The sequence below is a fragment of the Helianthus annuus genome, chromosome 1 (genome assembly GCF_002127325.2).
Source record: "Helianthus annuus cultivar XRQ/B chromosome 1, HanXRQr2.0-SUNRISE, whole genome shotgun sequence".
NCBI lineage: Eukaryota > Viridiplantae > Streptophyta > Magnoliopsida > Asterales > Asteraceae > Helianthus > Helianthus annuus.
The window spans coordinates 86660717-86684334 of record NC_035433.2 but is presented as its reverse complement, the minus strand read 5'-3'; the positions used below and the strand labels follow the sequence as shown (position 1 = coordinate 86684334).

The window sequence follows — 23618 nt, the reverse complement described above, 5'->3', positions numbered from 1 at the left end:
AAAGAATTTCATTAGTCTCTTCAATGTTTTAAAAAATAATATATGATAAAAGAAAATAAGAAGCAAATGAACAATCATTAGCGATGACATTCATTGGAAGTTCAGAAGAAGATGAATATAGTTGTTTGAACGCATTATGCATTTTCTAAACACCAGCAGAAAGCTAAAATAAAACATCATAACACACGGTTATAATTATAGAATCAAAACTTTTATCTTCTAAAAAAATAATTAAAACTAACATAGGTTTATCATCAATGGAAAACATGAAAATACGTAGAAATGATAGTACAATACATGAAAAGTTACTGGAAATTTAAAGAGTGATGAAAAAAATATGACTGAAACATAAGATAGTCATTTTTTGTTATACGACTGTCCCAAACAACTTTGGTGAAGCAATCACCAAGTACAGGGCCCAAATCAGTTTTTTTCCGTCTTACAAACCATAACTTGTTGCCATCAACAATCTTAACAGATTATTTTTAAGGTGGTTGCTCTCCCCACATCATTGAAGCAAAGTCATTAGGTATTTCCTATGAGTTTATTAAAAAATAAAACAAAAGATAAACATCAGCTATATTAAAATATGAATAGTAATTAGAAAACCAATAAACATACAAAAAATAATGGGTCATCTTACTCAATCAGCTTTAAAATGAAGGATTGTTGTTACTCTGATCCATATCTGCAATTTAATTATGAACGCATAAAAAAAAATAAAACGGTAAACTATTTATAGAAACATACTCATAATAACGGGAGAAACTTATAAAACAAAAAAAGGAACGATTTCAAAAAATTTTAAAAAATATTTATTTTTAGAAACACAATCAATATTCCGAAAAAAAACATATCAGACAATAAAAATATACAAATTCTTTAATGGATTGATAATTAATACAATACAAAATTTATTACTAAAAAAAAGACAGTAAAAAAACTGAGCATAAACGATGAAACCTAAAACTATAAGGGATCAAAAAGTAAGAAAAAAAAACTATCAAAAGAAAGTTACCTGTAACATGTTCGACGAAGATTGATAGTCTGGCAGTGGCATAACATTTAGGTTTATTCATGAAAAAATTTAAACCTAAACAAAAGAATCAATAACAACATCACTCAATAAAGACATCCACAAAAAATAATCCCCTCATAACATTCAAATCAGATAATGTAAATCATAAACAACAAAACAAAAAATACATGAAAATTCTTCAAAATTGAGTTAAAATACTTAAAACACATAACAATCTAATATTGTTTACATACCTTCTCTATATGTCTAATGATCTACAAAAAATAAGAACAACAACAAACATTACCAACTGCCGAAACGGTTTTCAACATCAAAAGCTTAACTTTTCTTGAATAAATTGAAGATCGAACAACATAAACAAACAATATTTAACCATCATCATGTAGTTTTACCTTAGATGTTTTTAAAGATTCTTGATTGAATATGCAGATCCAAGTCAATAGGTAAAGAGATATGGAGGTCAGCCATAAATAAATAGAGGTTTCATACCTATTTCAATTAAAAAACATATCAGTAGCAGATGGAGGTCAAAAAAACAAAGAAACAACGATGGTGATTAAGTTTGAATCTTAAACCACATATAATCAACAAAGAAATTAAAGGGAAACTATAATGCAAAGATACTATTTTTTTATTTCTAACCTGATGATAAATGTCGCACTCAGCAAGGTTTCGATTACTTTTCCCCAAAAAATTGGCATGACATATAAATCTAGCCACATAAGAATGAAAGATATACAAAATTAACAATCGGAATCACAAATAATACTGAAATGATTTACTTATGGAATAAGAACCGGAAACAATCGCCGCTGATTACATGTGAAAAAATTATATAAACATTCACGTTACAAATGGGAAAGAACGATCAAATATATAACATAATAACAATTGGAATAACAAATAATACTAACCTGATTTACACTTGGAATCGTAACAATAAAGGAATCGCCGATTATATGTGAAAAAAACCATATAAACAACATTAATAATAAAGACGGGATAAACCAACAAAGATGGATGAAATTAACAATCAAAATAACAGATATCAAAATGATTAATACATAACGATCGATTGTAGAGTTTGAATCGTAGAACAACAATGAAGAAGAAGGAGGAACATTTTGAAAGGAATCGTAAGGAAGAAGGAGGAGGAGGAACATGGTGGCTGATACCTAGGGTTTAGAGAAATGAGGTTATGAAACCTTATATAATACCCATATTGTTAATGGGTTATTATGTGAGACCAAAAAAGTCCGACCCAATATATGCCGGATCCCGTGTCCAACCATATATTTAAATTTTCTTAAACACAATTTTATATATATTTTAAATAATGAATAATGCGTGACTAATAAGGTATATTAATTAAATGTTAACGTCTTCAAAATTAAAAATAATTTTCAAATGTAGATTAGTTGGACAATTAAATTTAAAGACAGATGCAATTCTACTTTTTTCAAAATTTTATGAGTTGTTGGAAGCATCTCTTCTCTTGACATAAGGTGATTCAGATATCAGTTATCATACTAAAAGCATCTAATCATAATCAGTCTTCATACTAAGAGCATGCAAAACGCTGGTTAAAGCCCAAAATCCAAACCCGTCACATCACTTGCCACATCATTCCAAACTTTAACCATTACAAACTTACTTTTTCTTCTAACACTAAACCATTCAAAAACTCCACGCCACACCTCACTTTTGTAATTTTAGGAATGCCCGCTTAATACGCGGGTTTCAACCAAAACCATATTATTTACTTTGAAATGAAATATTTTGTACAAATACATACATTGGAAGAAAAAAAAACAGAAAGCTATTCAAATGCCGTAAAAAACTTCCTTGTAGACTACATTTGATCCGATCAATATCCAAATAATTTTAAATGGATGGATCACTATCCGGGTCGATCCATATTAAAAAAAAATATAATAAAAAACACTAAAAATGAAAAAAAATAAAAAAAATTCAAAAAATAAAAAAATTAAAAAAAAAAGAAGATAGAAAATTAATTCTATATTTAATAAATATAGTTAAAAATATATAGGATAGTTTAAAAAGTACAAAATAAATTTCAAATTTCACTAAAAATCTCCTTGTACACCACATTTGTTGTCTTACTTGCAACATTTTATGGTTATGGAGATCTCATAACCGAACCATTCGGTTATGGTTAGTTATGTATAAGATGATCTTCATAACCGAACATAACCGAACCGAACCAAACCGAACCGATTGTGTTTCATCTTCTTCATTTATAGATAGATATCTATTCTCTCGTTTCCATCACCCCTTCTTCATTTGCAGCTTCAGATGCACTTGCAGCTTACTTTTCTTCATTTGAAGCTTCCGAAAACACCTGAAACTCAATAATGAATAATGCGTTAACCCGACCAACAACCGATCTATTTTAAATAATACAGCAAAATTGCAATATGCCACACTTTTTTTAATAATGCGTTACCCGAACAATATCCGAAACTTAATCATAACCGAGGATTAACCGAACTTAACCGAAACCAATGATCGGTTACGGTTACGGTTACCGTTACGAATTATCCCATAACCGACCTATCGGTTATGGTTATGGATTATCCCGTTAACCGAACCGTAACCGATATGCTCACCCGTAGCTGAAACAGCCGGCCTTGCCCCATAATGAACTAAGTTACGGTTTTTCATTAAACAAATATAGGTGAGGCTTTGCTAGCATGTGATTTCTAGAGCTTTTGGTGTAAAAAATCAGTGTCCCAATTTATGCTTATGATGATAAAATTAAAAAAAAAAACAGAAAATAAGTGATAATAGTAGGTATATTGGTACCTAATGGGGACTGTGTAGACTCATCAAAGATATAGATGCAAAGAACACGATCAGAGAAGTTGTTATTGTTAAACGCAAATTCGAAATCACCTTGGTCGCAACGATCTTCAGAAGAATCCATGATTAGTGTTCTTAAAATTAGTTAGTTTCCTAAAAATTTAAAAATAAAATAAAAATCTTATTAGAGATATAGATTCTCATCTTTATCAAGCAGCTCTCAGTGACAAGTGACCCAAATTAGTGACAAAGTGAAAATACAATTTAAAAATACCCGAGTCCTTTTGAAGATCATATCCTTCGATTTGCCAAAATCTTTCCCTTAGTAAATCGAGTCCATTCTACAAAAAGAGCCAACCAAATGATAAGCGTTTAACTACATAAAATCAACTTTGGTGTCGATAGTATGCTACCATGCCGTACCAATGGCGGTCCCATGATTTTATTTACAAACTATAAACTTATTGACGGGTTATGATGCACATTTATAATTTACTTTTACTAAAAAATTATTATTAATAAAGCAACAGAAAAATTAGTAAATATATTTAACACAAGTAAGGAAATTTAAATATTTAATTCATATAAAAACAATACGATAGTAATAATAAGGCAATGCAGCTATGAAGGTTAGACAACTAAATCAAGTGAACGAATAAGAGCAACTTGTGCCTGGTGGACCAAATCCACTCCATAAATTGGATTTTTGACAAAATGTCGATTCTTGTAATAGAGTATAAACTATTTAAATGGTTTCTTTTTTTTTCTTTTTTTTTTTTTTTTGCAAATTAACAATTCTTGTGCACTTAAACTTACATATTGGTGGTGCAATTTGTAGTAGAAGTGTGTTAGTTGCTTATTGCTGGAACTCTGCTGGACATCGTTATGACTTCAATTTTTATGGCAGCACTTCATTGAGACATTTTGTCGAGTAATTGGCGTGCAATTATGTACCAATGGCTTTAGAACGTTGACAAATCTTAAATCTTGGATCAAATCCACCCTTTCCGTGTAATCTTTTCATAGAAATAACACCATTAAATAAAGAATACAACAATTCTTGTATAGCTAATGAAAAAAAAATACTACATCTAACAGATCAAATTCACAATCAAGTTTATTAACGAAACTAAAAACAATAAGCAAAATCCATACTTTTGTCTTTGCGAAGAGCTCTAAGCTTCTTCGGCGGTAGCCAAGTGGCCAGCGAGCGATGTTATCCTGCAACTGTATACATCTTCACGCCGTTAATGGAGGTCGATTTCATAGTACCTCCTTGGTGCAAATGCCTGTCATTCCATAATAAACAAAATAAAGTTCTTTTATTGTGCAACATATACTATTAACAGCAACAAAAAGTCTCTCCAATTTACCACACCATAAAAAGTCTCTCCAATATCTTTCACAACCAACTACTACAACATATATTCAAACACAATATACGAAGTAGGAATAAACTACCTTCAAAACAACTTCCATCACATCCAATATAGAACCGAACCATCCATTGCATCTCTAGGAGGTTTTCCGGACGCCTTTGAAGTGAAAAACTTCTTATCCACGTAGACACTCTTTATAAAATCTCAAACTTTCTCCACATTGCTGTAATAGCGAGCATGCATAAAAAACTAAATTAACATTCTTTCTACTCAAACACTAAATGTAAAAACGTAAAAGTATAAAAGTGCATCACCTGTTATGTAGAAGTCTATGTTCTCGTGGGTCCCAATCTCTTATAAATGTTTCCATTGCACGCTGAAGAAGTAAATTGTAAATATCGTGTGAGTAAATAAACAAATTCCCCCGACAGAAAATAATATTAGATGATATCTGTACCTGATTACTGCCTTCTTTAAGGGCTTCAACTTCTTGTGAAGTAAAATTAGACATTGACACGGATTTAACATGGTGAGTAAACTCACCTCTGCGAAACGCATTGATACAAATTAAAATTGATTAATCAATGTTATAATGTATGCAATTAACATTTCAAACATGACAGCACACACTATAGTGTTATTATAATAATTAAGTTGTGGAGAAAGTGATTAGCAAAAACAATATTAAGTTGTGGAGAAAGTGATTAGCAAAAACAATCTGTAGACAGTTTTCAATTCATATTTTTAGCATTATTTTAACAATTTGACCCATTAAAATAGAACATAACCCAGATCAACCCAATTAACCCATATCAACCAATTTATAATTAAATGGGTTGAAATAGCAAACATCTATCTTTACCTGTCTATGACATTTTATTCATCAATAATTCTTTCTTCTCTTTTTCTTAAAGATAATTAATTTTGCATCTAAGGCCTGCAAAGAAGAAGAAAAGAATGTCAAACTCATTTTCATTAGAAAAAATAAACTATTTATAAGAGCCTAAAACTTCTACGGAACTACACAAATTATGATTCCACCCAATAAAGATAAACTTCATTCAATGTGGGGTAATAGCATCATTGCAATTCATCAAATTAAAAACTAAATACAATTTAATGATCTGAAAGAATGCATCAATCCCATTTATTTTTAAGTGATTCTTATTGCTTATATACTCATACAAATAAGAAGTGATTTTATTATTATAAAGCTTCAGGTTTATATAATTATTATAAGCGATGAAAGCGTATGTTCAAATTATTCTTACTTGCTCTTCTACAACACCATCAAGAAAAACACCTAACGTGTTCATACTCTAATCGCCTCTTGTTTAAACTAAAAAGAGCAAATTTACATGCTTTCTCAATACAAGACATGTGTGCTTATATCTGCTAATGAAATAGTAAACATAACCATATTCTAGAGTAAATTCAAGCTAAGCTAACCTTATCATTCACTTCATAGAACTTTAACTTTTGTGAATATGCAATCCCCATTACTAACCTTGAATTGATGAGCTCCAATCTACATCAACACAACATACATATCTTTATTTGTAACATATACATTCAATATTCATCAATTGCCTACACACACATGTTAACATCGGGTCCTACTATTCATCAAAACTTTTGGATCTAGATGCGGAAAAACAAACCTTTGGACAAAAGTCGCAAAACTGGCCAAACCTCAGCGACAAAAATCGCATTTTACTCTAAACAAAAATAACATACCAGCATCCTCCTATTTCTCTGCCAATGTTGCAGTTGCTCCTGTTGAGTGCGTCTCGGTACAGCAGGGCGTCCGTCACTTTGAAGAGCCCCACTTAAGTTCTTTGCAGCAGTGAAATCATTTTCCTGAAGATTAGTGCAGTCTAACGGTTTACATAATCCAAAATCTGATAGTTTCATGTGGCCGAATTTATCAAGCAGCAAGTTATCAAGTTTAATATCCGTGTCACAGTTAAAAAACATTACATTTCTAATAAAAAAAAAACCCGCCACGTGTTTGTATGAAGTGAATTAAGGAAAATTGTTATAACCTCTGAATATAGTTATGTTTGTGAATGGATTCGATTGCCAAAACAGTTTCTCCGACATAAAACCAAGCTTCCTCTTCAGTTAATGTATCTTTTCACATAAGTAAAGTCATTATATCTCTACAAAAAGTTTTTTTAGTAAAGTTGGGTAAGCGACACATAAGTTGAAGCCAGAATGATTTACATGTATCATCTAAAACAAATAAATCCTTTGGTATACGTGGTAGTAGAACCTCATCGTCACTGAAGCGTTGCGCTACAAACTTGTCAAATAGCTCTCCTCCAGCGACATATTCCATAACTGTTTTGGAACAAAGTTGACATCAACAATTAGAAAGCAACTTATATGTATAACTATTATAATGTATAGACTATTATAGAAAAATTAAATTACATCTAAAATAAATTTGTAATCAAAGAGCAAGGAACACTAAGAACCCAATTAGTAACATGTGAAATAGAAATCACTTTTGTTGTAGCATTTCATCAAGCACTTGGTGTGCGTCTTAAAACTTTTAGATTGTAAACAAAATACTGGATATCAAACCTATTACTTGTATACATACAATAACCAATGTACAGAAATAATTCATATCCAAAAGAATTTACAAACAACTGTACCGTTTATATATTCTTCAATGGCGAGAGAAGTGTTCATATCCTCATACAATCTACCTTTTGAACTTTGAAGAAAGAAAAACACATTATAAAATATAGGAATTCTGATACAAAACATCAAGATTCAAAGTGAAATCGCTCACATTCATTACCTAATCATCAAGATCCAAAGTGAAATCTCTGAATGGTGGAACTGAGGTTGAGGGAGAACTACGTAGCGGGATTAGGGTTTGGTGATTAGAAATTAGTGTTTGATTGCAAAAAAAAAAAAAAAAAAAAAAAAAAAAAAAAAACTCAAATTTAGGAAACGTGAATGGGGAAGATACAATAGTGTTTGAGAGCAAGAAGAAAGGTATAAATCCATATCAAATACAAAATCAACATACCTGGAAGAACTGAGATGTGAGAGAAATTGCAGAAGAGGCAATATGATCTGGAATAGCGTAGCTGAGATGTGAATCTAGGGTTTCAAGTATGATGCGGCGAAGGAGAAGAATGTGGATGTAGAGAAGTTTAGGTTTTTTAGATGCCTTATATACACGGGTTTGGAAACCCCATACATCCGACCCGAAAATTGTCGGATCCCGCGTTCACTTCTTTTTTGGTTTGTGTTTTTAGAATTTTGGTTTGTGTATTGAGAATTGAGATGGATTCCCTCCCAAAATCAAAGTCCACTAAACCAATGATTGCCACATCATCAAATTGGCTTCACCATACAAAGACAAATAGCCCAAATCATCTCCTTTATTAATATATATAGATAAACCAATAAAGAAATAGGGGAAAGTTCATTTGAGAAGAAATTTAATGTGAGAAGAAAAAGAAGAAAGAGCATATTAGTAAAATACTATTTCATTTATAACTTATATCATTAATTTTTCTCTCTTTAATTAATTAGTCAACTAATTATTAATTATTCTACATATAATCTACAAAACCTACACATATCAAAATTTTTCTACATATACCATACACATTATAGAATTTTATCCTACACAGCCAAAATTTATCCTACACACCTTGAAATATATCCTGCACAACTCGTAATTTATCCTACACAATTAGTAATTTATTCTACACTTTAAATTAAGTTGTATTTTTAATTTGAAAAAAATATATATTTTGAAAAGGAGTTACAAATTTAATTTAGTTAGTTATTAAAGGGGAAGAATACAAATTAATGATTTATGTAAGTTTACCAATATACCCTTATATTAAAATTAAACGCAAATATTAAATGAAGTAAAATGAAGCATTTTTATTGGTTGAAACTTCTTTTTTTTTCTTACAAAAAAATTCTTTTCATTTTCATTTGAAGCTTCCACTAAAGAAATATTTATATTAACCTCAGTTTCTAATATATATTTGTGAAAAATGTTATTTTCACAAAATTTCAAACATGAAATAAGTCTTCCACCAGTATGTTCATTTACTATATATGTGTCGATGTGAAGAAGATAGGTTAAATATGTATGGTCATGGACTCACGGGTTAAAGCAGTATCGGTTTGCGATGGTGGTTACAGAGGATTTATTTTTTATTATTGTATATACTTCTTGTATTTAAAACTTGTACCTTTTGCATATTAAATTACCTGAGGTAAAGTGGCCGTAAAAATAGTTTATGAACTGAAACTGAGATTTTCGACAAATTAAGTTGACAAAAAATTGTAAATTTCTGATGTTTTAAAACTATGTCTCGTATCCAAACATGTCTCGTAACAAATTTAGCCGACCATATATAATATTTTCTTGGTTTGTTACTAACTTTGCTTATATTCATACAAGTAAGATCATCTCTTTCACAGTGAGGGACATGCGCTTTGATCACCTTTTACATCGCCTGGTCTATCTTCTCTTCCCATGTACATGGCTCTTTCTTTCCTCAGCCTCTCATAGACATAGATTACTAGGGTTGCAAACGAACCGAACGAACACGAACAAGACCTTGTCCGTGTTCGTTTGTTACGAAATATATGTGTTCACGAATTGTTTATAAACACTTACCGAACAAGATTTTATGTTTGTGTACGTTTGTTAAGAAAATAAACTTGTTCGTGTTTGTTTGTTAATTATAGGCAACGAACGAAAACAAACGTTGATACACACAACTGGGTACAAACTATTGTTTATGAAAACAAATGGAAACGAACGGAACACAAACAAGCATTCATGAACAAAATATATAATACACCGGCACTTACTAAGTATTTTATTTGTCAGAATTTTGAAGTATATAAATAAATTATAAAAACTAAAAACACTAATGAACTGTCGAACACAAACGAACGTGACGTTATCGACTGTTCACGAACATAAATGAACGAACGTGATCTCTGTTTATGTTCGTTCGTTTAACTAAACGAACGGAATTTCTTGTTCGCGTTTGTTTGTTTAATAAACGAACGAACACAAAGAACTTCCCGGCAAACCGTTTACGAACTGTTCGCTGAACATTTGGTTTATTTACAACCTGTAGATTACCCCTAGTCTCCTCCACATCAAATGGACTCTCTTAGGGTTCTTGTGTTTGAACAATAACGTTTTACTTTTTTACTTGTTTTTCGACGCATCAAATACTCATATTGACAAATAAACTTCTTTTTGGCAAGACCCTAAAAAGTAAAAACCACAAGTAAGAAGCGGAGCTTTTGGTAGTCAACAACATATTGAAAATGATGACAAAATCAAACGAATAGGTCTAAGTTCAAGAATTGGGTTGTTAACATTTATATAATTATGAATTAATAAAATCATTATCATAATTAAATAAAGTTATAAAAAATTAATAAATCACTACCAAAACCAACGTGGAGTGTTTGTCCATTAGCAACTTATCTTCTTCTACTTGTCTCAACTCTAAACTTTGCCGGCCATGGCTGCTCTTTATTTACTTCCATCCCTTATTAAACTAATGCTTCACTAACGACCATTTCATTTCTAATTACTTCTTCCATTCTTTATATATAATATATATGTTACATATATATACACACATACACACACTCTTATTTGGTCTGCAACCCTATAAACCTCTCTTCAAACCCTTAATTACTCTCTCTCTCTCTCATATTTCCTCTTTAATATTCTTGTAAGCAAAATGAGAGCAGGCTTTGAGGTTGGTCAAGGTGCTCTTGACTTGATCCAGCCCCATGAACAATGGAACTACAACAATACTCTTGGTGCTTATGTTACTACAACTACAACACCAACCACTTCCAGTTCTGCTAGTGGTTTTAGTGCTTATGGTTCGAAGCCTGCTGTGAACTTAGAGAGACCAAATGAACTCTCTGAATGGGTTGAACATGTCACCAAGACCCTCATTGAAGACTTGCCTGAATCCACCCCTGAAGAGAGTTTCCAAACCGATGCAAACATGCCAACTTATGCTGATGTTTCACCACGGATGTGCGAAACAAGACCGCGGAAGATGGCGAGGGGGGATTGGTCGGACGAGGTTCGATTTGGTGATCAAGGTAATAAAGGGTTGAGTTTGATCGCGGTTCTATTCGAGTGTGCGGTAGCTATTTCTGTTGATAATTTGGGTGAGGCTCATAGGATGGTTCTTGAGTTAACCCAAATGGCTTCTCCTTATTCTCCATCTTGTGGTGAAAGAGTTGTTGCTTACTTTGCAAAAGCTATGGCTAGTAGGGTTATGAACTCATGGCTAGGGTTTTGCTCACCTTTGACTAATCACAAGCTTATTCATGGTGGGCTTCAAGTCTTTAACAACATATCTCCATTTGTCAAGTTTGCTCACTTCACCTCTAACCAAGCCATTCTCGAGGCTTTTCAGCGTCGAGACAGGGTCCATATACTGGACCTTGACATCATGCAGGGTTTGCAATGGCCAGCATTGTTTCACATACTGGCCACACGAATAGAGGGCCCACCCTATGTCAGGATGACTGGCATGGGCACCTCTATGGAACTTCTAGTAGAGACAGGAAAACAACTTTCCAACTTTGCAAAACGCCTCGGGATGTCATTTGAGTTCCATCCGGTGGCGAAAAAGATTGGGGAGGTGGTTGATCTCTCTGTGCTACAAATCCGAAGAGGGGACGCAATAGGGATACATTGGCTTCAGCATTCGCTTTATGATGCCACGGGGACCGACTGGAAGACCATGAGACTCCTCCAAGAACTTAACCCTCGAATCATCACTCTAGTCGAACAAGACATATCGCATGGAGGCTTATTCTTGGACCGATTTGTTAGTTCTCTCCATTACTATTCCGCGATATTTGATTCTCTTGGGGCATTCCTCCCTATAGACGACAACAACCGCCATCGTGTCGAACACTCGTTGATCCATAGAGAGATCAACAACATACTTGCTGTTGGAGGGCCTGGGAGGAGTGGTGATGATAAATTTAGGGTTTGGAGAAGTGAACTAGGAAGAAATGGATTCTTGCAAGTGCCAATGAGTAGTAACTCGTTAGCACAAGCTCAGTTAATTCTTAACATGTTTCCACCAACACATGGTTATAATCTGGTCCAAGAAGATGGGACACTTAGGTTAGGGTGGAAAGAGACTGCTTTGTACACTGCTTCTGCTTGGACTTGTCATGTTTCAAGATAAGAAGTTCAATTGTGTTGAATATTAGTTGTGGTTGAAAATTTGATTTATTACCTATAGTTTTATAGTTTATTTTAATATCAAGTTAATCTTTGGATGTGACGTATATTGTACTACTACATAAATGAGTATCACTGAGCGGCGTTATCAAATTAACCGAAAAAAGTGAAATTTAAAAATCGTTTGTAATTTGTTGCCGATTATTGACGGATCAAACCTCTAGGGAGGGCGGGGGGGGGGGGGGACCAAACGTCGTGAACAGACACCCGACATGGGCAAGTTCAGATCTAGTCATCTTTCGTGAGAATTTATTGTTGACGGTCGCTACTCCTTGCCAACAATCCGTCTTTGAATGTTATGTCAGTGATCCTTCGGAATTTTATCACAACAGTCGCTTACTCTCCGTAAATTGTCATAACAACAGTTCGACAATCCATCGTTGAATATCCTGTCGGTGATCAATCTCTTAGTTTAATTGATCGTATTACCGTTGGTACCCACATTAACCAACGGTTTTCGGAATGAACTTATGTTGGTGTAACTCTGAACTACTTTTATAAAACATTACCGAAAGACTTATAGAACTGTCATCATCAAAGACATGTCTCTAATCGTCTCTGTTTTTAGCCTTAATATTACTATTACGTTTTTTTTAAAGAAATATCATTATTAAACAATCAATTTTTTTTCTGGCAATTGTCGTTAGCAATGAATATACAGTACAATAATTCATTCGTCTGTAAGGCTGTAAGGCTGGGGGACCAAACGTCGCGAACAGACTGTTGGTGCACTTGTGTCTGTACTTTGTCTGTATTCGGTCTGTATGTAAACGATGTCCTTGTCAGTCCTGTAAGTTGACAAAGTCAACCGTCCTCCTGGTTTGACTTAGTCAACAGTTGAAAGATGTACTGTGTCGAAGGATAAGAGGTCGAAGGATAATGTGGATCCTTCGACCTCATCGAAAGATATGGTTCGAATCATAGACCTCGAAAGGTAATCTTTCGAGGTCCTTGATGATCTTTCGAATACTTGGTCTTCGAGGTCCCTGCTGATCTTTCGAGTGACTTATCTTCGATAGATGATCCTTCGGACCATCTATCGGATCCTTCGGACTGCACATCATGGGCTGGGTATAAATACCCATGCAGTGTGTTGAGTTCTTTAAGTGACACAAGACAGATAATGTACACAGACAGAAACTTTGAGAGTTGAGAGCATTCTGTCCGAAACACACACACACACACTTTGAGAGTTTGCAAACAGATTGTAAACATTGCGCTTGTAACCGGAAACTTTCTACGCATTAATACAAGTGGTGTTAATCGTTGAGTCTTGTGTGTTCTTGTGTTTGTTCTTGCATTATCCCGGTTTGCTCGCTAGCTTGGATTCCGCACTCGCTAGTGGGTTAGTATAACAAGGTTTGAGGTTCGTCATCCGACAAAAGGGACCTACAAGTGGTATCAGAGCTTGGCTCTTTACCTTGTTTAAAACCGGGTTTTTCAAGTTCTTGGTGTGTGTTTGAACACTTGGTTTAACACCCGTTTTTGTTGGTTTTTCTACACTTTTAAACTGGAAAACGTGTTTTAAACTTACCGGGAGTGTTCATAAGTGGGTTGGGTAACTTAAAACTTGTTTTTAGGTGACTTTGTGTTTTCCGGCGATTATTCCGGTTAAACTTCCGGTGACTGGTTCTAGGATAAGGTTATCCTTTTTGGGCAATCTTTTCAAAGTTGGTGGGAAAGTTGTCAGCCTGCCATACCCTTTTGCCGAAAGTTGACTTACCAACCCATCACCTTTTCACCAACCTGTCACATCTGTGTCAGTGTGTCAGTGCACATTCGAAAGATATCCTTCGACTTCGAAAGATATCCTTCGACATCGAAAGATCATCTTTCGATCAAGGAAGGCACGATAGATCATCATCTTTCGACACATCCTTCGAAGTCCGAAACATATCTTTCGACCAAGGAATCTATTCGAAAGACAGTGTCCGAAAGATAAGGATTTAACTCGAAAGATAAGGATCTTTCAAAAGGGAATCCTTCGAGTTCTTGAATCTTTCGAAATTATTGTTCGAGATTCAACAGTAATCTTTCGAGAACTGTTGATCCTTCGAACAATAGTTGATCTTTCGATTGTGGTCAGTTTATTGTTAACAAGTTTCTGTGATCTCAGATCTTTCGACCAGGATCCTTCGGCTGTGTGATCTTTCGGGTGGCAATCATCCTTCGTGACTTTGACATAGAATTTATTTTTCTTGTCAAAGATGAATCCGAGTTGGTGGGGAACTCCTGCTCCAGATAATGGTGAATATACAAGTTCAGGTGTCACTCCCTCATGGTGGGGTACACCGGCTCCAGACGATGGAAAATACACGAATACAAGGTCATCTCCATTATGGGCCGAATCTCCCACACCACCTCGAATTACTGCAGAAATGTGGGCATCAGTTACCAATCAAAGGCAAAGTGAAACGATAACAACAACAGATTGTTTTGGCAATCCAATACAAGTTCCTGTAAAGCCAGCTCCAACCACAGACATGTATGGAAATCCATTACCCCCAGTTGCCGTACAACACCATTATTCTACTGTAGAATCGTCATTTCTTAATCCCAAGAACAGTAGTCAGACAAAAACGGCGTTGTATGCTGAAATTGTCAAAGATGTCAGCAATGGTGGATCCTCGGGGAATGATAACAGTTCTGAACATGTTAGAAGTTCAGATGAAGATGTTTCAACTTCAGTTGAGGGTGATACAACTTCAAGTTCAAGTGAGGATGGATCTGAACGTGAATCATCAAGGGAGATTGTTGATTCTGATGCAGAAAGGCCAACACCTGAGAGTAATTCCAGTCAGGTATGTGTTGATGAACCAACTGCTGTAGATTGTGATGATTGTGCTAGATTAAAGGCAAACATGTCTGAGTTGCAAGACAAACATGATGCTTTACAAGCTAGTTTGTTTGACTTGCAAGACAAACATGTTTCATTGAATGCCAAGTGGTGTGAATTGCAAAGTAAGCATGACGCTTTGCAAGAAAAATATGATGTGACATTTATCCACAACCAGAAGTTGACCGTGGATCTTTCAAAATGCACAGAAGCCAATATGTTTTATGAAAACCATGAAAAAGAATTTAAGTCAATGATTGAGACGTTAAAGAAAGATAAAACTGAATTGACTAAAATGGTTTCCAGAAAACAAACGGAAATTAATTTGTATATCTCACGTCTTGAGACAATGCAAAAAGAAATGGTCTGTGTAAAAACGGAAAGTGAGGCAATCCAACTCAAGCTAGATAGCTATTTGAGTTCTAGCTATGTGTTGGATCACATCATTGACGTTCAGAAAGAAAAACGGGATGTCACATGCATAGGATATAAGAAATGTCCACCACCTGTGAGACACAATTATGATGCGATGCCTGACGAGGAGGATAGAGTGTTCTTTGAACCATCTGTTCCTCTAGATGTAAAGGAGTTTGCAGCAGGACTCGGATACAAGAAAGATGTATCACCAGACTCAGATACTTCAGCAGATGCATGTGTGTCTTCTGCTGAACTGAATCAGGATCCTCCAGTCATCATTGAGGATGCTGATTCTTCTGATGATGAATCTGATGATACCATCCCAGCAAAGTCTGATGCGGAAGTCAAAGATGGGGACATACCTCTCGAGAATTACATTCTATGTGATCCTCCTGCAAAACCCGCTAAGACTGTTGCAATCGAGTCCTCGTCTGCAAAAGAGTCGGAGGGTGTGAACTTGCTGTACACTCTCGTTGGTGATGATAAAATCTACTCTGACAAAGATTTTCCTATTAAAAATGTTAATCAATCTTTGATAAGTAAAGTCTTTGAAGATTCGACAAGTAAGTTTTTAGGAAAGACAGGACCACGTGTTACAGTTACACAGTGTCCTCCTATTCCAAAGGCCGAAATTCGAAAACAATTTGGGAATAAGAAATTACCAACAGTACAAAAACAGCAAAATCATGCCAAACCTAAAGGAAAAACACCGACTCAGGGTCAGAAGCAACAGACCCAAAAGAAAAACAAGAATGTGAACTTTGTGAAATCTAAGGGAACGGACAAAATCGAAACTTTTGAGAACAAATCTAACTTAGATTTTGTTAAACAAGCAACAGTGTTGAAAAGAAATGATCCAAACTGTTCAAAACCTAGTACCTCGGGATCACAAAGTTCATCATCATCGGTAAGACGAACGCATGATGCTTCGGGGATTGTTGAACGAAGATATTGTTTTGAATGTGGTACACTTGGACACATAATTCGAAATTGTCCATATCTTCATAAGTTGAAAGCAAAGATTGATGATCCCCGTGAACAAAATCATGCCGCCCAAGAGAATAGAAAAGGCAAACAGGGCGAAAATCGGAAGATAAACCTGGTGAAATCAAGAGGGACTGATAAAATTGATACTTTCAAAAACAAATCCAAAAAGGATTCTGTTAAACAAAGTAAAATTTTGAAAAGAAACAGTCAAAATAACTATACACAACAAACAAACGGTTGTGATGTAGGACCAAGTACCTCTAGATCACGAAGTTCGTCATCCAGCTATTACAGTTATGATACTCCGAGGTTTGTTGAGCGGAGATCATGCTTTGAATGCTGTGAGTATGGGCACATCATTAAGAATTGTCCATATCTCACCAAGAGAAAGACAAAAATTGATGCCCCCCATGGTAACAATTACCATAAAAGATCTGTTTCACCAAAACAGGACCCTCGTCTTGTTAAACAACGCGCAAAGAAACAGAAAAAGAAACAAAGAAAAGAAGTTGAAAAGCTTTTAATACCGGAGATTATTCAAACAAAATCTGTTAAATCGGATGTTAAACATGAAAAACAGAAAGAGATTTGGATACCAAAACCGGTAACTGTTTCAGGGGGAGCTACATCAATTCCGAATCATCGGGAAATGGATGTTACAATTCTCGATGATGACGGACGACCCAAGTCTGTGAAGGCTTGGGTCCCACTCTCCAACTAATCTCTGAGTGAGTGTGCAGGAAGTTCCAGGAGGAACTATTGATAGTCTTAGGATTGTTGATAGTGGAATGTCCTTGCACAAGATAGGCGACAGAAGAAATTGTTGCCTTTGATGGAGAGAGAGGAAAGAAAAAGAAAATGTGGCTGAATGAAGTTGCAAAATTCGACCAAATGAAGAACGTGTCAAAATTTGGTCATTATGGTTTTTGATCGGGTCCACAGGAACGAATGAAGTGAAATGTGTGTCGATGCCTTGGCGTGGATTGAACATCCGCACACCATTTCTGATAGAGAAAGTCAAAGACCTTCGCTGGTGAAATGTGGAAGACCAGCCGGACCCGGAGGTTTATGAGCTTGTTGCTGTCAAGAGATTTTTCAGTAGTTGCAAATTCGACTTTGAAGTCCACACCGGGTGGATATCCAGTTGGGAGAGTGCTTAGATTCCTTGCAATGCACGGAACAGTTGCAGGATACGCCTTTAAATTCTTAATCTCTCCTATACTTGTCGATATTTAAGCTACTTTGTGAATTATTATTATCTCGAACAGCACTCTTTGACGTGACACATTGATCTCGGATATCACCTCACACGTGATTGTTTCAATGTGAAACTCATCAATGTTGTCATGGTCCGCACCGCTTACCGACATGCCAACTCACGTTTCCAAAATCTGTTAAATCTTTTCTGATAAAACTTAATTTTGGTAAACGGCATTAAGGTCAAGCAAGAGTAAACCAACATCGGAAAATCATTTTTGTAAATATCTTTGTGTGTTTTTAAATTTATCTTAGTTTATTGAATTTAGGGGGAGTAAATCCAAAAACACCGAAAAATTTCAAAAACACAAAAACAATAGAAAAATCAAAAATGAGTTTCCTGGCGAGCAAAAGAGAAAATGATAGTACATCAGTGGTCTATCCAAACCTCTTTAAACCTTAAATGCAAAACGAGAAGCAGCTCTATATAAGATGTATCGGTAGGCTCACAATCATTTTAAAGTGTGCAGGGTGATATAAATCTTAATCGACTGAAGACCAGGTGGGAACCATTCATTGGCATATGGTCTTAGTACCGAAATTTCGTTTGATAGATTGCCGAGGTTCTGAGATATTCGGTCTTTATGCTGCTTATCATCTGTGTATCATGGTTGTATCTTTTACCGAAAAATAACGGGGACGCAGGTCTAGATCTTCCATGATACTATACATACGTGTACATAATACATACTGCATTCGACATCAATAAGTGATTATATCACATAGGACTTGTTTTCAATTCAAAATAAGTGAGTATCTCACAATTTATACGGTCAAACAGATGATAATCGGTATACTCACCGGTAAGATGAACTCTCGTGCATACCTTGATACGGGAATGTGTCGTGATGTGGATGAACACCGGTCGGTAAGTATAAATCATACATTAACGTATCCTCTAAACATGATTACATCTGATAAGTTGAGCTTAAGTGGACAACAATACCGATAATTGTTATAGGATGCTTATCTTAATGTTAACTAACTGAACAACAAGAGTGTTTTGGCATGACCGTACACTGATATGATTGTCTTACCCTCGAAACTCACAAAAAGAATGTCTGTATATAGTTATTTACTGCTTAACTTTTATTGTTTTTCCTTTTAAACAGTTTCGTCGTTTGGTGCATATCAGCACGACATTAGCGGTGATGTCGTTTGATAACACTCAAAGGATTCTAAAATTGTTGTCTTTTAATTTCAAAAACACGCCTAAAATCCGTGTTTTAATATAAACTTTTTAAAAGCCAAAAAGATTTTATTTCTGCCTTATTTTCGATCGTACGATGTTGGAGCTCAAGTCTTCGTTACCTGAAACCTGACTGAAAACCGAACTGACTAAATCTTCATAAACGGTCAAAATTTGCAGATTTTGAAAGTTAAAATTTAAAATTGATAAATTTTTAAAACTTTCAAACTGTCGGACGGTGTTTGATTGTGACATGGTCATTCGTGTGTCACTTGGTTATACTAACTATATTCCAAGCAGTTGTTCTCATTACGCGTTTAGATTTCTTGCATGTGCAGATTCTAAAGGCTAGGAGAACATGGTCGATGACAAGCATTGGAATGAAGACACGACGAGAAGGCGCTCAAAAGATGAAGATGATCGAGTTGCCGCTGGCCATCATCAACACCAGAAGGATCTCACTTCATAAAGATAAAGTCTTTTCACGAGCATAACTCAAGGGGGAGCTTATGTTAAGGGGGAGTTTGTCAACACACTTCCTACATGATACGGGTAGTTTGTTGATACACTCTCTGCTTTCAAGACGTGAAGACTTTGAAGATCCTCCGACAATGAAGACCTGAAAGGACATCAGAGTTTTGAGAACTCGAAGACCCAAGACCGTCGAAGTTCGAGACGAGTCTACAACTATAGAAGATAAAGACAAAGCTACAGCCAAGGGGGAGTTTGTTGGTGCACTTGTGTCTGTACTTTGTCTGTATTTTGGTCTGTATATAAACGATGTCCTGTTCTTGTGTTGTAAGTTGACCAAGTCAACCATCCTCCGGTTTGACTTGGACAACAGTTGGTAAAAGTTGAAAGATGTACTGTCTCGAAGGATAAGAGATCGAAGGATGATGTGGATCCTTCGATCTCATCGAAAGATATGCTTCGATTATTAGACCTCGAAGGATCATCCTTCGAGGTCCCTGCTGATCTTTCGAGTGACTTATCTTCGATAGATGATCCTTCGGACCATCTATCGGATCCTTCGGACTGCACATCATGGGCTGGGTATAAATACCCATGCAGTGTGTTGAGTTCTTTAAGTGACACAAGACAGATAATGTACACAGACAGAAACTTTGAGAGTTGAGAGCATTCTGTCCGAAACACACACACACACACACTTTGAGAGTTTGCAAACAGATTGTAAACATTGCGCTTGTAACCGGAAACTTTCTACGCATTAATACAAGTGGTGTTAATCGTTGAGTCTTGTGTGTTCTTGTGTTTGTTCTTGCATTATCCCGGTTTGCTCGCTAGCTTGGATTCCGCACTCGCTAGTGGGTTAGTATAACAAGGTTTGAGGTTCGTCATCCGACAAAAGGGACCTACACAGACACCCGACATGGGCAAGTCCAGATCTAGTCATCTTTCGTGAGAATTTATTGTTGACGGTCGCTACTCTTTGCCAACAATCCGTCTTTGAATGTTATGTCAGTGATCCTTCGGAATTTTATCACAGCAGTCGCTTACTCTCCGTAAGTTGTCATAACAACAGTTCGACAATCCATCGTTGAATATCCTGTCGGTGATCAATCTCTTAGTTTTATTGATCGTATTACCGTTGGTACCCACATTAACCAACGGTTTTCGGAATGAACTTTATGTTGGTGTAACTATGAACTACTTTTATAAAACATTACCGAAAGACCTATACAACTGTCATCATCAAAGACATGTCTCTAATCGTCTCTGTTTTTAGCCTTAATATTACTATTACATTTTTTAAAAGAAATGTTATTATTAAACAATCAATTTTTTTTCTGGCAATTGTCGTTAGCAATGAATATACAGTACAATAATTCATTCGTCTGTAAGGCTAGGGGGGACCAAACGTCGCGAACAGACACCCGACATTTCGTGAGAATTTATTGTTGACGGTCGCTACTCTTTGCCAACAATCCGTCTTTGAATGTTATGTCAGTGATCCTTCGGAATTTTATCACAGCAGTCGCTAACTCTCCGTAAGTTGTCATAACAACAGTTCGACAATCCATCGTTGAATATCCTGTCGGTGATCAATCTCTTAGTTTTATTAATCGTATTACCGTTGGTACCCACATTAACCCACGGTTTTCGGAATGAACTTTATGTTGGTGTAACTCTGAACTACTTTTATAAAACATTACCGAAAGACCTATAGAACTGTCATCATCAAAGACATGTCTCTAATCGTCTTTTTTTAGCCTTAATATTACTATTACGTTTTTTAAAAGAAATGTCATTATTAAACAATCCATTTTTTTCTGGCAATTGTCGTTAGCAATGAATATACAGTACAATAATTCATTCGTTTGCAAGGCTAGGAGGGACCAAACGTCGCGAACAGACACCCGACATGGGCAAGTCCAGATCTAGTCTTCTTTCGTGAGAATTTATTGTTGACGGTCGCTACTCTTTGCCAACAATCCGTCTTTGAATGTTATGTCAGTGATCCTTCGGAATTTTATCACAGCAGTCGCTTACTCTCCGTAAGTTGTCATAACAACAGTTCGACAATCCATCGTTGAATATCCTGTCGGTGATCAATCTCTTAGTTTTATTGATCGTATTACCGTTGGTACCCACATTTACCAACGGTTTTCGGAATGAACTTTATGTTGGTGAAACTCTGAACTACTTTTATAAAACATTACCGAAAGACCTATAGAACTGTCATCATCAAAGACATGTCTCTAATCGTCTCTGTTTTTAGCCTTAATATTACTATTACGTTTTTTTTAAAGAAATGTTATTATTAAACAATCAATTTTTTTTTGGCAATTGTCGTTAACAATGAATATACAGTACAATAATTCATTCGTCTGTAAGGCTAGGGGGGAGACCAAACGTCGCGAACAGACACCCGACATGGGCAAGTCCAGATCTAGTCATCTTTCGTGATAATTTATTGTTGACGGTCGCTACTCTTTGCCAACAATCCGTCTTTGAATGTTATGTCAGTGATCCTTCGGAATTTTATCACAGCAGTCGCTTACTCTCCGTAAGTTGTCATAACAACAGTTCGACAATCCATCGTTGAATATCCTGTCGGTGATCAATCTCTTAGTTTTATTAATCGTATTACCGTTGGTGCCCACATTAACCAACGGTTTTCGGAATGAACTTTATGTTGGTGTAACACTGAACTACTTTTATAAAACATTACCGAAAGACCTATACAACTGTCATCATCAAAGACATGTCTCTAATCGTCTCTGTTTTTAGCCTTAATATTACTATTACGTTTTTTTTAAAGAAATTTTATTATTAAACAATCAATTTTTTTCTGGCAATTGTCGTTAACAATGAATATACAGTACAATAATTTATTCGTCTGTAAGGCTAGGGGGGAGACCAAACGTCGCGAACAGACACCCGACATGGGCAAGTCCAGATCTAGTCATCTTTCGTGAGAATTTATTGTTGACGGTCGCTACTCTTTGCCAACAATCCGTCTTTGAATGTTATGTCAGTGATCCTTCGGAATTTTATCACAGCAGTCGCTTACTCTCCGTAAGTTGTCATAACAACAGTTCGACAATCTATCGTTGAATATCCTGTCGGTGATCAATCTCTTAGTTTTATTAATCGTATTACCGTTGGTACCCACATTAACAAACGGTTTTCGGAATGAACTTTATGTTGGTGTAACTCTGAACTACTTTTATAAAACATTACCGAAAGACCTATAGAACTGTCATCATCAAAGACATGTCTCTAATCGTCTCTATTTTTAGCCTTAATATTACTATTACGTTTTTTTAAAGAAATGTCATTATTAAACAATCAATTTTTTTCTGGCAATTATCGTTAGCAATGAATATACAGTACAATAATTCATTCGTCTGTAAGGCTAGGGGGGACCAAACGTCGCGAACAGACACCCGACATGGGCAAGTCCAGATCTAGTCATCTTTCGTGAGAATTTATTGTTGACGGTCGCTACTCTTTGCCAACAATCCGTCTTTGAATGTTATGTCAGTGATCCTTCGGAATTTTATCACAGCAGTCGCTTACTCTCCGTAAGTTGTCATAACAACAGTTCGACAATCCATCGTTGAATATCCTGTCGGTGATCAATCTCTTAGTTTTATTAATCGTATTACCGTTGGTACCCACATTAACCAACAGTTTTCGGAATGAACTTTATGTTGGTGTAACTCTGAACTACTTTTATAAAACATTACCGAAAGACCTATAGAACTGTCATCATCAAAGACATGTCTCTAATCGTCTCTGTTTTTAGCCTTAATATTACTATTACGTTTTTTTTAAAGAAATGTCATTATTAAACAATCATTTTTTTCTGGAAATTGTCGTTAGCAATGAATATACAGTACATTAACTCATTCGTCTGTAAGGCTCGG

At 35.4% G+C, this 23618-nt stretch overlaps 1 protein-coding gene and 3 long non-coding RNA genes across 4 annotated transcripts; 1 reads left to right on the top strand and 3 right to left on the bottom strand.

Moving 5' to 3' along the window:
• Nucleotides 1-407: 407 nt before the first annotated feature.
• On the bottom strand, nt 408-1045 carry LOC110874553. Its single transcript, XR_002556046.2, has 3 exons — nt 1019-1045; nt 644-688; nt 408-536 (listed from the first exon to the last, which is right to left on the bottom strand). It is a non-coding gene; the product is annotated as an uncharacterized LOC110874553 (long non-coding RNA).
• A 2878-nt stretch (nt 1046-3923) lies between these two features.
• Nucleotides 3924-6180, bottom strand: LOC110874554. The gene is made up of 8 exons (XR_002556047.2): nt 6104-6180; nt 5699-5786; nt 5556-5617; nt 5324-5464; nt 5018-5151; nt 4679-4878; nt 4137-4203; nt 3924-4015 (listed from the first exon to the last, which is right to left on the bottom strand). It is a non-coding gene; the product is annotated as an uncharacterized LOC110874554 (long non-coding RNA).
• A 592-nt stretch (nt 6181-6772) lies between these two features.
• Nucleotides 6773-8051, bottom strand: LOC110874555. The gene is made up of 4 exons (XR_002556048.2): nt 7905-8051; nt 7517-7584; nt 7287-7403; nt 6773-7101 (listed from the first exon to the last, which is right to left on the bottom strand). It is a non-coding gene; the product is annotated as an uncharacterized LOC110874555 (long non-coding RNA).
• Nucleotides 8052-10842: 2791 nt separating this feature from the next.
• Nucleotides 10843-12581, top strand: LOC110874556 (protein SCARECROW). The gene has a single exon (XM_022123136.2). It carries the CDS (start codon nt 11001-11003, stop codon nt 12480-12482), a length of 1482 nt encoding a protein of 493 aa, XP_021978828.1. The 5' UTR covers nt 10843-11000; the 3' UTR covers nt 12483-12581.
• Nucleotides 12582-23618: the final 11037 nt, after the last annotated feature.